This window comes from Podarcis bocagei (genome assembly GCF_964188305.1).
Source record: "Podarcis bocagei genome assembly, chromosome: 4".
Lineage (NCBI taxonomy): Eukaryota > Metazoa > Chordata > Lepidosauria > Squamata > Lacertidae > Podarcis > Podarcis bocagei.
Genome location: NC_138128.1, coordinates 52,634,648 through 52,649,793, shown reverse-complemented (window position 1 = coordinate 52,649,793; position 15,146 = coordinate 52,634,648). Strand labels below are relative to the sequence as shown.

The window sequence follows — 15,146 nt, the reverse complement described above, 5'->3', positions numbered from 1 at the left end:
TCCATGATCCTGCTCCCCTCTGTGCATGCGGAGTTGACCGTTGGGTTCCACAGGCATAGCCTAGAGCAGAGGTGGGGAACATTCGGTCCATGGGTCCACAGTGTTACCTCTGGTCTTTCAATAAATTCAGCCACAAGTACTGTTAGGCAGATGTGTCGGTGTGTGTGAGAGAGAGGAGAATGTGTTCAGAGACAGGTAGAGTTGGCTCAAGTCTGTGGTCACTGTGCAGTGAAGCTTTGGCAGAGGTTTCAGGGAGAGGAGTAGACAGCCCAAAGGGAGGCCAGTTGGCCAACATTGAATCATGTGGACCAGAGTAGGGAGGAATGCTTAGAAGGCTTCTCAAATACGCTTTGAAAATGCCCTTGAGAGCTGTTTCTGTCTTGCTCACCTGACAAGCCTGGATCAGGCCCTGAGTATTGTGTTTTCTGTGGGCCAGGGGCCCCTAATGGAGAAAAAAAACTCCTTTCACCACCAAATGCACATGATGCAACAACATTGGTAAAAGTAAGTTGACTGGGATCTGGTGATGATCTGAATGCAGGGCCATATCAAGGAATCCCATTAATTCCTTGGGAAAAGGTGAGATATAAAATGTAATAAATAAATAAATTACTTCCTTTTATATAAAAAAGAAACTGGGTAGAGAAGTATCTACATTATTTAGCATTGCCAGTTCAGTCTTGTCACTGCAGATTTCTGCATCATAATCTTCTGTAAACTGCCTTGAAATCTTTGGATGAAGGCTGGTATGCAAATTAAACAAACAAACAAACAAAAAAAAAACCCCCAGATTATCCAAAGTTCCAGTAAACCATGTTTTATTGAGTCTTTCTCAGTCTGTCTGTGCTTCCTGGTTTATATTGTCAGTGTTGAGTTTACAGCAGGTTCTTCTAATCTCAGCTCGTTACATATAGTGAAGATACCAGGTAGCCTGACATCTGGCTGGTTGATAGGGGATCAGTTACTTATTTCACTCATTGTAATTCACATCAATCTCTGACTTTTGTCTTCTGGGTTTCTGGGGGCTTTCCTGTTGTTACTCTGTCTCTCACAGCTACAATAAACCTACCATTAAAATTATGGACTGGTCATTTCTTCATCAGAGGGCAAACGGGCAAATTTAGCAGGGGATCAAATACTCCCCCCCCCCACTGTATAATTTGCAGTGCAAGATCTCACAACCTCATGCCACATTAGACAAATATACTTGGGGAAAAGCCTAGATGTTGTTTCTCTGTGATAAAAATTGTAACTGGTGACTAAAAGTGCACATCCGTTTAAGACCGCATCCGCAGAGGTAGAGTAGAGTTCATTTGCCGCATGGTTTTTTTAAAAGATAATTTTGTGCTAAAAATGTCAATTGGTGACTAATAGTGTGCATTTTTTAGAAGACCACAGGAACGGAATAATACTCATTTTCCAGATCATTCTTATTTAATAGCCACATGGCCAGAAATTAGAAACAAAATGGGAAATGGCTGTTTCCACCTTAATTGCCTTCTATAGCGACCTACTGTATTTCACAAATTAAAAAGATAAAACAAGTTCAAGATCAGTGCTCCTTCCCCACCCGCATCCCACCCCAAAAATTCAACACATCTTGTGAAATACGCCTCTGATTTTGCTTAAGTTGAATTCACTGGCGACTGGTGCAGACCAAGGAGCATAACGATCCCTCTCCTTCTGCTGTGGATAGTTCACCATTGTCTTAATTCTTCTCTGGGGTCTCAGGCGAGTGGGTAGCACCAGAGGGCCTACTTTTCTGAATCAGTGCATGTTTTGTTCCCTTTGGAAGATCCGTTGTCCTCCTAAAAGTCATCCAGCTGCTTCGGCAGCCCCTACCAACACATCTGTTTCTTTTCACAGTTGGAGAGAATAGCTTTCTCCTTCTGTCATCACAAATCTACTTTCCCTTTCCCTACAGCAGCAGCCGACCCCTGTAAGCCTTGGAATGTGCCTGGCAGGATGGGCTGGAAAATCCACAAAAAGCCAGCAGCACCCACCATTCAGCAACTTGAATGCTTACTCTAAACCGGCACTGAATGATCAGCTGGTCTGTTGATTTTTCTGTAGCAGACAAAGAACGGAGCCGTTGCAAGTCAAGTGCCTTCTGCCAAGGCAGTCTGCTAGGGAAATGAATGGTGCCAGCTCAGAAAGTTTTAGACAGATGTTTGGAAGAGGAGGGGAGGAAGAGATGGAAAGGAGGGTCTGGGAAAATCTCCCCTTCAGGTTCTTTGGGCTAGATTTGTGTATGCAGAGAAATGTTCTTGCTTCTTCATAGCTCCGTTTGAATAACACTGACCTGGGTCAACTATTAGAAGTCATTCTTTCCATAAGGTGTTCATCTCTCCTTACAAATAAATGTTGCATTGTTTTGTGGGAAAGGATGGTGCTTTGGGGGGAATCAAATTTGTTAAATCATGCAAGCGTTCCAGAGATCTGTTTCACTCACAGCTGTCTAAATTGTCCCAGCTAATAGTATTAGGGCCTTGTCTCTCATGTTGCCATCTTCCCTGTGTCAGGGTTTGAGCATCGTTATAAGGGTGATGAAACGGAATACAAATAGCAAAGGACTGGCTTGTGGATTATAGTGTAGCATTTTGAATGCGTTATGTTCAATCCAATCTCTGTTATTGTTAGTAGCATATCCAACGGGAGTAAGAAAAGAAAAGGTTTGCGCCAAGTGTTGAACAAGAGAAATTTCACATCTTACATTTCACATATTTTGTAATATGTCATTTTTATGTGTGCGCATACTGAAAAGATTGTTAATGTTGGTTGAGATTCCAGCATTCAAAAAGAAAAGTCTGAAGCATCTCCTGCAAGATTCAGATAGTCCAGCAACTCTTAGTATAGAGAGTCAAAAATTTGGTCCAAAAGTATCTTTTGCATGTATTTATTTAACAAAATGTATATACTTCTTTATTGAGAGAAAACCTCTAAGTGGTTTATGAAAACATAAAACATTAAAATTCTGAATAAAAGTTAAAAGCAGGTACAGTATTTAAAAATGTTCAAAAGGGGATTGAAATCAACAGTAGTAAAAAAAGAGGTAAAACACTTGTAACTTCTATGTGTCTGGATACTTTTGCCTCAGTAAAAATGTTTTAAGCAGGCACTTCAAAGAATATAGTGAAGGCACTTGCCTGATGTTAGGAGGCAGAGAGTTCCAAAGGAAAAGTGTTGCCACACTAAAAGATCCATTTCTTGTAAGTGTGGAGTCTCGTTTAACAGTGCCCTTTCCATTCATCCAAGCAGTTGAGTAGACATATAAGGGGTAAGGTGATCTTGCAGATAAACTGGTCCCAAGCTGTTATATTTTGCATTTAATGCATGAGATGTAAGGTAAAATGGATAGTGGAAAATGGGCTGATTCTAAAGGTACAGTGGTACCTCGCAAGACGAATGCCTCGCTAGACGGAAAACTCGCAAAACGAAAGGGTTTTTGGTTTTTTGAGTTGCTTCGCAAGACGATTTTCCCTATGGGCTTGCTTCGCAAGACGGAAACGTCTTGCAAGTTTGTTTCCTTTTTCTTAAAACCATTAATACAGTTGCGACTTGACTTCGAGGAGCAACTCATAGCACGTGGTGTGGTAGCCTTTTTGAGGTTTTTGAAGACTTTGGTGATTTTTGAAGCTTTTCCAAAACTTTCCCGACACCGTGCTTCGCAAGACGGAAAAAACCGCAAGACGACAAAACTCGCGGAACGAATTAATTTCGTCTTGCGAGGCACCACTGTATAGGTTTGGGTTTAAAATGCAAATTGATTCAAGAAATGTTGGGTTCTTCAAGGATCGCTATAAACCCCTTTTATATATTTAACTACTGTACAGGGCTTAATAGCATTTGCTAATCTGTTTTATGTCTACTTCAGCTCTGGAGCAACTGCTTACAGAACTTGAAGATTTTCTGAAGGTACTGGACAAGGAGAACCTCAGCAGCACCGCCGTTGTGAAGAAGAACTTCCTTGCTGAGCTCCTCAGGTTGTGCACGAAATCAAGTGGTAAGCACAGTTGTGTAAAAGAGCACTGATTTCAGAAGAGCTTCTCAGAGCTATCATTTGCTGATACCGATACTGGTCTACTTTTGCATCTAAACTACGGCCTCCCCAATTGCATGTAGAAACAGCCAACAGTCTTTTGTTAAAGGGAAAGTTACTTATTGTGTCACAATCTCCCCCAAACTGAAGTCTACTTTTTGCACAAAGAGTTAGCCCTGGGTAGCAGGAATATATGCGCAGTGCATACATTTGTACAGGGGTCAGCAAACTTTTTCAGCAGGGGGCTGGTCCACTGTCCCTCAGACCTTGTGGAGGGCTGGACTAGATTTTTGGGGAAAAAATATTGAACAAGTTGCTATGCCCCACAAATAACCCAGAGATGCATTTTAAATAAAAGGACACATTCTACTCATGTAAAAACAGACTGATTTCTGGACTGTCCATGGGCCGGATTTAGACGGTGATTGGGCTGGATCCGGCCCCCGGGCCTTAATTTGCCTACTCATGCATTTGTACATGCACACACGCACAAACGGGTACACAGAAAACATGTTCCAAAAGTCCAGTACGTTCAGTGTGTGCTGTTTGTTCTGTCAAATTGCTATGCAGTACCCAAATGTACATGAGAAAAGAAGTGAATATAAAAGCCCTTGAATCAAGCTAATCTCATTTCTTATAATTATATAATTGTAGAGGTGGAAGGGACCCTGAGGACCATCTAGTCCAGCCCCCTGCAAAGTAGGAATCTGCAGCTGTCTCTTACGGGGACTGAACCTGTGACCTTGGTCTTATCAGCATGATGCTCTAACCAACTGAGCTGTTGTTCCATTTGCTCTTAATCTCAATGTATTTTTAAATTCATTCAAGATTTCCTGAATCATCTAATTTGCAATAATGATAAGAAGATAAACTTTGAAAGGGCTGAGTCTCTCTAAGAAACTTCCACCGCCAGGGGTGGCAAGTGCACAGCTTCTTGGCTGCAATCAAGATAAACTGTGCAAGAGCAATGTCAGTTAAGGCGCCACTGAGCTAAGTCATTAGAACAAGCCTCCTCTGATAATAATGTTTTTTTAAAAAAACAACAACAAAAAGAGATGGACAGATATCCTTTCTGACCAAGCAAATGGTTTAAAAATTCCTCCAGGAGCTGCTTTGCTCGAGATGCTCTGCTCTACAATGCATGATTTGCTATGCAGTGCAAGTATACGCAAGAGAATAATGAGCTTACATTCTTCACCTCATAGGTGGTGATGAGGAATACATTTACATGAACAAAGTCACCATCAATAAGCAACACGGTGAACCAGAGAAACCAGACAAAGGTAGGAATGTAAGATTGCCTTATACAGAGTCAGACCATTGGTCCATCTAGGTCAGTGTAGTATTGCCTACACAGCCTGGCATTGGCCCCCCAACATTTCAGAGAGGGGTTTCTCAAAGCCCAGCTGGACATGCTTGGAATCGAACAGGGGCCTGCTGCATGCAAGGCACATTTTCTACCACTGAGCTATGGCCCTTCCCCATTTCGCTGCTGAATGTGCTTCTTATGCATGAACGGATCACATGTATCATTTTTTAAAAAACACCATCCAACTCACAGTACCAGTTCACTGTTAAGTCTGTGTTTCTTGTACCCATCTTCAAGACAGACATGGTAAACTCTGCCCATGTTCACTGATCCATTTTAACTTTTGCAGCAACCCTCCCTGGGTTTGACATGCAGATATAGATGGAGAAACGCAGGACGCAGAGCTGCTTTCAGGTGCCTCTTAATTAAGATGTGTAGAAACAAAGATCAGGAAATCTGAGAAGCCAAGGGAAGGGAGGCAGATGTCCAATTTACTTGGCTAATAACATCACTGGGTGCTCTGGATTTTGCTTTGCTGCTCGCAGCCTTACGCCAGAACCCTATTACTCCCATGACAGGATGTGGATACACAGCTGTTATTGTGGCTTCCCAGCTAGTCTGAAAAGAACAGAGCTTCTGATACCTTATATTGTATGTTTATGCATCAGAATTCATGCCCGTCTTTCCAGGGCTGGTTTCTGTGCTTCCATTTTCAGTGGCAGGTGTGCTGGGGTTGTTTGTGGGAATCATAGGGCCACTTCAGACATGGAATTGCTTCTTCTATGAAGCAATATCCATATGTGCATGGATGAGAATGTGCATCTATCTCCACCACCATATTTGAAGATGGCAGTGGGCGGGGGGACGGGGACAATGGCTGGTGTAGAAAGGTGCCACTGTGCTTACAGGCAGAGGTGAGGTGGCAGGGAGGTCAGCATGGTGCAGTGGCAGAACCAGTAGGGCCCTCCAGCCACTGCTCCAGCACAGCAGTGATCTCCCTGATGTGTCCCTCTTCTCCCTCTCACTGAGCACAGTGACACCACTAAGGGGGAGCCCTGCTGCATGACAGTGCCCTTGCCACCAGCTGCCCCTGGAGGGCAGGACTGTTTATGTTGCCTAGGATTACCTATGTTCAAAAGCCACCTGCAGCCATTCTGAGGTCTGTAGGTCACTGCTTTTCCATATGTGCTTCTGTGTGAAATCTTTAAGCAAGAGTCATGTGGTTTTAAGCAGCTGCTGTGTGATTAGCAGTCAGTCTGTTTCCACTCATAGTCAGGCCCTGCAGAGGAGAAGTGAGCTTCTTCCCTTCAGTTGCCAATATAGCCAGAGCCCTGTACTACCTTTCCACACCTCCCTAGGTTGTTAATACTCCATGGATCCCAGGATTATGGAGGCAGCACTTCACCTGCCAACTAGATGAAAATTGGCTGGAAGTATTTCCCCACCTGCTGAGATTGTAGCTCTTTCTCAGTGTGAGTTCTGTTTGCTTGGATTTAGGAAAAGACTGAGTTGCCCCTGCAAGTTAAAACCAACAGTAATGACAGGGTGAATACTTAGGACTGCTCAATATAGACATCAGCCTTGCCCTGCAAGTAGACAGATTATTTTTAAGACATCTTGGTCTTTGCAGTGTCAAGCAAATATGTGCCAGCAAACCCACAACTAGCAAGAGAGCGTGTCCCTAGCCGCTTTTTCGCCATATTCTTGGAGGTGGTATCAAATGCCATTTTTGTGGTCTGTAATATGCTCTCTAATTTAATGCAATGCTTCCTCCAAAACAAAAGCATAGCATCCAAGAATGTTTCTGAGCTTGGTCTGTGTGATGGACTGTTTGCATGTTGTTATTTCTGTTTGGGCCGCAGTGTTGGGTTGCAGAGACTCCTTGACCAATGGGGAAGTGGAACAGCATTTGTCTCCACCTCAGAAGAGTTTGCCAGACCTCCCACCTTCAAAAATAGTAAGTCCTTGTTTGTTTGTTTGTTCATTTACTTCCTTTCAACGTACTCTGCATAACAATAATGCAAGTGCCATTCATCTTCTGGGATAGAATTTAGTACCCTTTGGAGTGAGTTGTAATGTAAGATACAGAGGTCTGAAAAAATCCTAGAGCTGCCTTTTCTCTCTCAAATGATACATCAATATTTATTAAACATTTATAGAGCACTTACAGCATTATGGGCACTGGCAACTCTCTCTCTCTCTCTCTCTCTCTCTCTCTCTCTCTCTCACACACACACACACACACACACACACACACACACACATATGTCAACATCTCTGCAATATGGTTTCTTCCATTGGTCTTGCTTCATCTTCAAAAATTGCATGATGATGTGGTTTAATGTCAACTACAGACCGAAGATGTTAACCCAGAATCAGAGCCTGGTTTGTAGTAGGATTAAACCAGTTTTGCAGTTCAGACACAACAGGAAACTGTAGTTTAACAACCCTGAAATGAATAGACATTTCTAATTCAGGTCTATTAACTTCAGTGGTTCAGCTCTGAATAGAACTCACATTGGATGCAACCTTCTGTGTCTCTGGAAGAAAAGAATGAATGACACTTTTAACTCATTAAAGCAGCCTTCCTCATAGGTTGGATTACAACTCCCATGAGCATGGTTGTGCTGACTGGGACTGGTGGGAGTTGTAATCCCAAACATCCAAAGGGCACCAGGTTGGGAATGGCTGCATGACCAGATGCATCTATCGCACCACCTAGTCCATTGTTAGTGACTACTGGTCATTGTTTCTTTCTTTCTTCTCCCCTCATCCAAAACTTCATTTTGCTGTATAGGAAAATATTGTAGTTTATTTCATAAATGTAGGCAGAGCTTGATGTTTTAATCTTTCTACAAAGAATGATGTTACTTGGCTTCAGTGCCAGCATGCAATAGCTGCAACTCAGGGACGTGTTTCCCGCCTGGTCCCCATCGAGAAATTGGCTTTATTTTCCTGTTTGGATTTTAAGCACTTAAATCTTTAACCAGGTTCCAAAATGTTCGCCATTATTGCCAAAAAGAAAAAAGAGTTGACCTTTATGCTATTGGGTATTACTTTGCATTTTACCATTTTGCAAAGGTGAGTAAATATTTTGTCAAGGTACCAATGGAGACAAGTTACTTGAGAGTGCTGTGGTTATATTGAATCACATATCTGCCATTCTGTATATTCAAGTGAGCAGGTTCACTATATACTTTTATCTGCTGGCAATTGGAAGAGGTGTGTGTGCGTGTTTGTCTACTTGGAGAATCTTGTGGTTATCTTGAGCTGCATCATGTTTGAAATTGTGTTGTAAGATGAAACGTCAGCAACAAATGAGATTCATTGGCAAATATTCATTTTTAAATGGTTTGAATCATTTAATATTTAAAATATTAAAAGCTGTCCCAACACTGGTGGAACCAAGTGTAGTGAACTCTGTTTCAAAAGCATCAGATCTTCTTTAAGCGGGGATTTTCTTCCGAAATAAAGTGCATCTATCTCGTGCTATGAAGCCATCACGGACTGGGAAAAGGGCAGGTCACTAGAAGATGCTGAGGGATACCCTCAAATACATACTTGTCACGTCATCAGTCATGGTTCTCTCTGTAGATGTGAGGACAAATTCCATCTGCACCAAATTCATAGTATTCATATTATCGCTACTAGCAATTACATGCCACAGAAAAGCTGCCAGTTATACTTCTGTTCCTGGTGGTAACTAGGAATGGGTAATGCCTAGCCTTGCAGGCTAGACAAAGCTGCAGCTGTAGACAGGGTGGCACATGCAAGGTGCTGGGGTCCTGCCTGTTTCGAAAGGAATATGCAAATTAAATTGGCAATGCTAGTGCACAGAGATTCTTACACAACTTGTCTAGGTAGGAACACATACACAACTCTGCCTGTGGAGGAGCAGAAAATGAGGTGCATTCGGGAATCTGGAGTTGGGACCCCTAAAAAGTTCATGGAAGTTTCCCTCTCTAGGCAGTTTATCCTGAAAATATTGACTTTTAGCTTGTCCTTTGGGATGCTTTCCAAAGTATTTTGTGTCTTGATTTCTTCCCTCAGCTTTGGGCTGCACATTAGGATAGATTTGGCAGCCATCCAGGGACTTTCCAGTGCTTAGAATTTTTTGAAAGTGTTGGTTTACTCCAATATTATTTATCTATTTTCTTTTTCACTTATACTGGCTTTGAAAATGTCTGGTGTATTTCTAAGCTTGACTCCCATCACCACTGAAATTACTCTTGCAAAGGGAAAACTAAAATACAATTCTCCAGTTATACGATCAGCTTTAAATAAGAAATAAGGGACAGCTCTATTCTGCCTGCTTACTGTATGTTATCCATTTAGTGTTCCATGGTTAGGTCTCTGCTTGGTTTCCTTAGGTGTGGCTTATTGTGTGGCAAAACATTTTCAGCCTGATCTCCACACAAAAACTTCCTTTGGCTGAATAAGGTTTACTTACTGAATAAGGACCACAACAATTTAATAATTTTTGATCTGATTCAGCAAGGTGTTTCTTAACTATAGGCAAAATATGGTACACACACAGATTAAATTTTGAAGCAGGGATTTTGCCAGTATGATAATATTTTTAATGGAAGCCATCTAGAGGATGCTATGAGCAGTGCCTATTTCACTAGCTGTTGAACGTGACAGTGTGGAGCAGTGATTAGACCTTGGATTACCAAACTTTTTTGGGCTTGTGGGCACCTTGAGACTGTTTTGGGGACTGCCCAGCACAACCCACAACCACACACACCATAACCATGCATGCACACCCAGCACCACATATTCCTTCGGCACACCATAGAACCATGGATATCACACACAGATGACTAGAATGATGTGGGGTGCCTTTGCTAGACCTAGGCACTTCGTCTTCCCCATCTGGATTTGAGCCTGAACGACCAAGAAAATGTGTGTGTGCATGGAAGGAGTATGTTGTAAGCAAGCACAATTTGTGACACTGTTCACTGGGCACAACTGTTAAGGCCTCAGCATTAGCTTCCGGTTTTCCAGCTTTGTGGAATTTGAACTTTGGTCTCATTTTAAACCTCATCTTAAACTGACAGGTCCTTTTGATAATTCAGTATCTGTTCTTATGTCAGAGGTTTTCCAGTGACGTGAGTCTTGCCTCTATAAAAGAATTCTTCCTTATTCTGAATTACAGATACCATCGTAAAAATTTATTTCAGAACTCTGGGTCTTTAGCTACACATTTTCTAGCTATTGTTTGCATTCCACAGATTTCAGAAGCAAAGCAACATTCAGGATCCAAAACTGAGTCTCCAGAAGGATACTATGAAGAAGCTGAGCCCTTTGGTGTCTCACTGATCGGTACGTAGGTGTGCTCCCAAGTATTTCATTACTTCTAGAAATAGGCAATGCAACTGCGTTGGAAAATAAATAAATAAAACACTCAGATACAAATATTGGAAATGTGATCTATAATCTATATGTTTAGTGTTTGTCACATTGTCAGTTTAATACCAGAGAATTTAAAGGGATATTCTTGCATCCAAAGATTTTTAAGAGATTGCTGACAAGTGAAGATGTTGAGTTCATTCAGAGCTGAACATGGTCACTGATGCTACATTTTCAGCCTGATCTCCACACCAAAACTGCCCTTGGCTGAATAAGGTTTACTGACTGAATAAGGGCTCAGTGAGAAAGGTAAGGATTGTAGTGTCTTTGTAAAAGTGAATAGCAACCGTCTTGCTTTCTGTTGCTGATAATGAACAAGCATGTTCTAGAGAAGTTCTAGGCTCCAGTCTCTGGAAGAGCAGACTGAATTTATTTGGCCAGCTTTCCTTTCCCTCCCCCCCCCCTTTGCACGTACATTACTCTGTAGCACCTAGGATGGACATCATGATTAATCATAAGTTACCATACCAAAGAGAACGTAAGAGGAGCGTTGAAGTTCTCACACTGCAATCCTAGGCATATCTCTTGAGATTAGTAGGTTTTATTTTGGAGTAAACCCAGATATTCTTAGGCTATGACCATTACCAGTTTCTGTGCTTATTCATTTCAGACACAGAATCTCCTCATGCACGCAGCACTCTTATAATATGTGTGGAATAATAGTGAATCCCAACTGTGGTATGTGATGTATTAAGGAACGATTTATGACTGGAGTAAATGGAGAACATTTCTACATCAGTACAACAATGCAGTGGTGACCCATATATAAGAAGAGTTTGCTGGATCAGGCCAATGGCCCATCTAGTCTGCTCTCACAGTGGCCACCCCCAATGCCTCTGGGAAACCCTCCGCAAGAGCACTCTCCCCTCCTTTTCTTTTTTTTTTCAATTTAATTTTTATTGATTTTAACTATTGAATCCATTCACCACAAAAAGAACAAAAGAAAAAACAAATCACATCAAATACAAATAAACTGTTACATATACAGTGGTACCTCTGGTTACATACTTAATTAGTTCCGGAGGTTAGTTCTTAACCTGAAACCGTTCTTAACCTGAGGTACCACTTTAGCTAATGGGGCCTTCCACTGCCGCCATGCTGCTGGCGCGCAATTTGTGTTCTCATCCTGAGGTAAAGTTCATAACCTGAGGTACTATTTCTTGGTTAGCAGAGTCTGTAACCCAAAGTGTTTGTAACCCGAAGGGTTTGTAACCAGAGGTACCACTATAAAAGAAAGTTCTCTCATACATTAAGACTTCCGTCTTCCTCAGTATGGGTCCTTCGTTTCCTTGTTGACTGCATATTGTAGTGCACTCTCCCCTCCTGTGGTTTCCTGGAACTGGTATTTACTACCTTTGGCATTGTCATGAGCTGTAAAATAATTGAATAGTTTATTTTTAATATATATATATATATATATATATATATATATATATATATATATATATGCAGGTTTTGGTGTCTTCGGGTGTCTTCCCGTGTAAGAGTTGGGGTGTCTAGGCGACGTTTCGACGAGGTCTCACTCGTCATCTTCAGGCTGGTGCTTTCGGCTTCTTGTTACTGGAACAGAGCAAGATCTCAGTGTTTGAGTTCCTATAAATACTGTTGAGTGGGTGTGGTGTATAGCCTCCAACGTTCTGGGCAGAGAGGAAGTTCCCAGGTTAGTGTGTCTTTTCTTCTTTTGTTCATTAATTACTTGAGGGATATCTTGAGTGATTACTTGAGTGATATTCTGAGTACCACTTAGGAGGGTCATTAGGTGTGGATTAGTTGCTAAAGCTTTCGTGTCTTGACCTCTTGACCTTGTGAAGAGTTTTTTCTGAGAAGATGGCTGTACTGCACTTAGTTGTGCTCTGGCTTGGCTTCGTGTATAGGGGCGAGCTGTGGTTTTGTGCCCTGTGCCAGCCAGATCTGTGTAGGGATTGCAGGGGGGTGCAGCATCCGGAGGTGTCACTATGGTTTGGCTACTGGATGGTGTCTGTAATTTATCTGTGGAGAGGGTCTGGGTTTGGGTCTGGTGTGGTTGATTGGAGATGGCGTTCTGTGTGCCTCTGGTTCTGGTGTCGGTTTTTGTGGGGAGGGCTAATTTCCAGATGTCTGGCAGGCGGGACGTGTCGTCACGCTTGTTCATGTTGTGAGGGTGTTTCTCTATCTCGATGGCTTCCATGATTATTCTCTTGTGGTGATGTTCCATGTTAAAGAGCAATTTGGAATCTGCAAAATTAATTTCGTGTCCTGTTTCTTTCATGTGTTGGTAAAGAGAGGAAGTTTTTTCTTCTTTTTTGACGGCATTCTTGTGTTCTGCGATACGTGCATTTATTCGTCTGTTTGTTTGTCCAATGTACGTGGCTGGGCAGACTTTGCAGGGTATTTCATAGACCCCTTGGTTTTCTAACTGGATTTTATCTTTTGGGTTTCTGAGGATATTGGCTATTTTTTGGTTGGTGCAAAAGGCTGTTTTGATATTGTGTTTATGGAGGATTTTGCTAATTTTATCTGTAGTGCCCTTGATATAAGGAAGGAGGGCCATGCCATTGTTTTCTTCTGTGTCTTGGTTTTTGGGGGGTGTTTCTTTTTGGATTAGCTTCGTAACCCTGTTTTGCTGGTATCCGTTGGCGATTAACACATTTGAGAGATTCTGTAACTCAGTTGTCAAGTGGTCTTTGTCAGCCAGGCGTTTGGTTCTGGAGATGAGAGTCTTGGCTACGGAGTTTATTTGTGCAGGGTGGTGGTGTGATTGTGCATGTAAGTAGCGGTTGGTGTGTGTTTTTTTCCGGTAGATAGTGTGTCCTAGGGAGCCATCAGGTTTTTTGTAGATTAGGACGTCAAGGAAGGGAAGTTGGTTGTTGGCTTCTATTTCCATAGTGAATTGTATTTTGGGGTGTAGGCTGTTGAGATGTGTGAGGAAGCTATCTAGTTTTTCCTTCCCGTGTGGCCAAATTACAAAGGTGTCGTCAACATATCTGAGCCAAAGTTTGGGTTTGTGTTCTGACTTGTCTAAAGCATTGGTTTCAAAGTGTTCCATGTACAGATTTGCGATGACCGGTGAGAGGGGTGATCCCATAGGTGCTCCTTCTATCTGTTTGTATCTTTGTCCATTGTGGATGAAGTACGTGTTGGTTAGGCAGTGGTTGGTCAGGTCCAGGATGTATTCGGGGGGATTGTATTTGTTTTGAATGGCTGTCAAGGCTTCATTAATGGGGACTTGTGTGAAGAGAGATACAACATCGAAGCTCACAAGTAGGTCATCGGGATGTAGGTTTTGCTTCTTTATTGTTTCTATGAACTGGAAGGAGTTTGTAACGTGTGAAGCGATAGATTCTGCATAGGGCTGAAGTTGCTTAGCGAGAAATTTAGCGAGATTTTGTAGAGGTGAGCCTATGGAGCTGACTATTGGTCTGAGTGGTGTTCCTTCTTTGTGTATCTTGGGGAGACCGTAGAGTTTGGGGCATCTGGATGATTTTTCTCTGGGGATGATTCTTAGCTGGATTTCTTCACTGATAGGAGAGGCTTTTATTTTGGATTTGGTGGTTTTTTCCAGATAGGTGGTGGGATCTGTTTTTATAGGTTGGTAGGTAGGGTCTTGGAGTAGATTTGATAGTTTTGCTTGGTAGTCCGATGTGTTCATCACAACAGTGGCATTACCTTTGTCTGCTGGGAGAATGATTATGTTGTTGTCTTTCCTCAGGTTGGTGAGTGCTTTCTGTTCTTCTTTGTGTAAATTGCTTCTGGGTGGTTTGCTGGAGCAGAGGATGTTGGTGACTTCAAGTCTGATTTTATTGGCTTCATCTGGGTTGATTTTGGTTAGGCTAGCTTCGACTCCGCATATGATGTTTTCCGTGGGGATGCGTCTCGGGGCGACTGCAAAGTTGAAACCTTTGGAGAGTACTTTGGTTTCAGTTGAGGTGAGGATCCTGTCTGATATGTTATGTACTGTTTGTTTCATGGGTTGTTGTGGAGGGTGGCTGGGCTTCTGGCGTTTCTCTAGTTTGTGGAGTTTGTTGGTGTGTATGTCTGTCTTATGTGAGGACTCTGTTTCAGCTCTCCAAACGGCTAGTTGTTTGCATTTGTCCCAGAGTGCAGGGTGGATTTTGTTACAGAGTTTGAGGTGAAGAGTGAGCAGATCTTTGTTGGTTTGGTTTAGTAGGTATCTTTTCTTATGTAGTTCGTTTCTGATTAGGGATAGTTCAGTTCGTTTCAGGATCCTTTCGGTAGCTGGGGTTTTAGAGTGGAATTTAAGTTGGAAGCATGTGGGAATTAAGTTGTTGTCTCGGCAGTTGCGTAGGAACAAGAGATCACATAAGATGGTGGCTCTTCGGATTTCTAGTTTCTCGTAGGTTCTTGTCAGCTGGAAGGTTTCCTCCCCGTAGAGGTGAGATATTTGCT

At 42.3% G+C, this 15,146-nt stretch overlaps 1 protein-coding gene across 3 annotated transcripts in view; it reads left to right on the top strand.

Annotated features, from left to right (window-relative positions):
* AFAP1L2 (actin filament associated protein 1 like 2) overlaps positions 1-15,146 on the top strand; it is a 91,276-nt gene that overhangs the window by 45,234 nt on the left and 30,896 nt on the right. For all 3 annotated transcript variants that reach the window (XM_081192885.1, XM_081192884.1, XM_081192886.1), the window contains 4 exons: positions 3,875-4,003; positions 5,245-5,322; positions 7,211-7,305; positions 10,583-10,673. In XM_081192885.1, the coding sequence (XP_081049011.1) occupies positions 3,875-4,003; positions 5,245-5,322; positions 7,211-7,305; positions 10,583-10,673 (393 nt within the window). The remainder of the gene's footprint in view (positions 1-3,874; positions 4,004-5,244; positions 5,323-7,210; positions 7,306-10,582; positions 10,674-15,146) is intronic.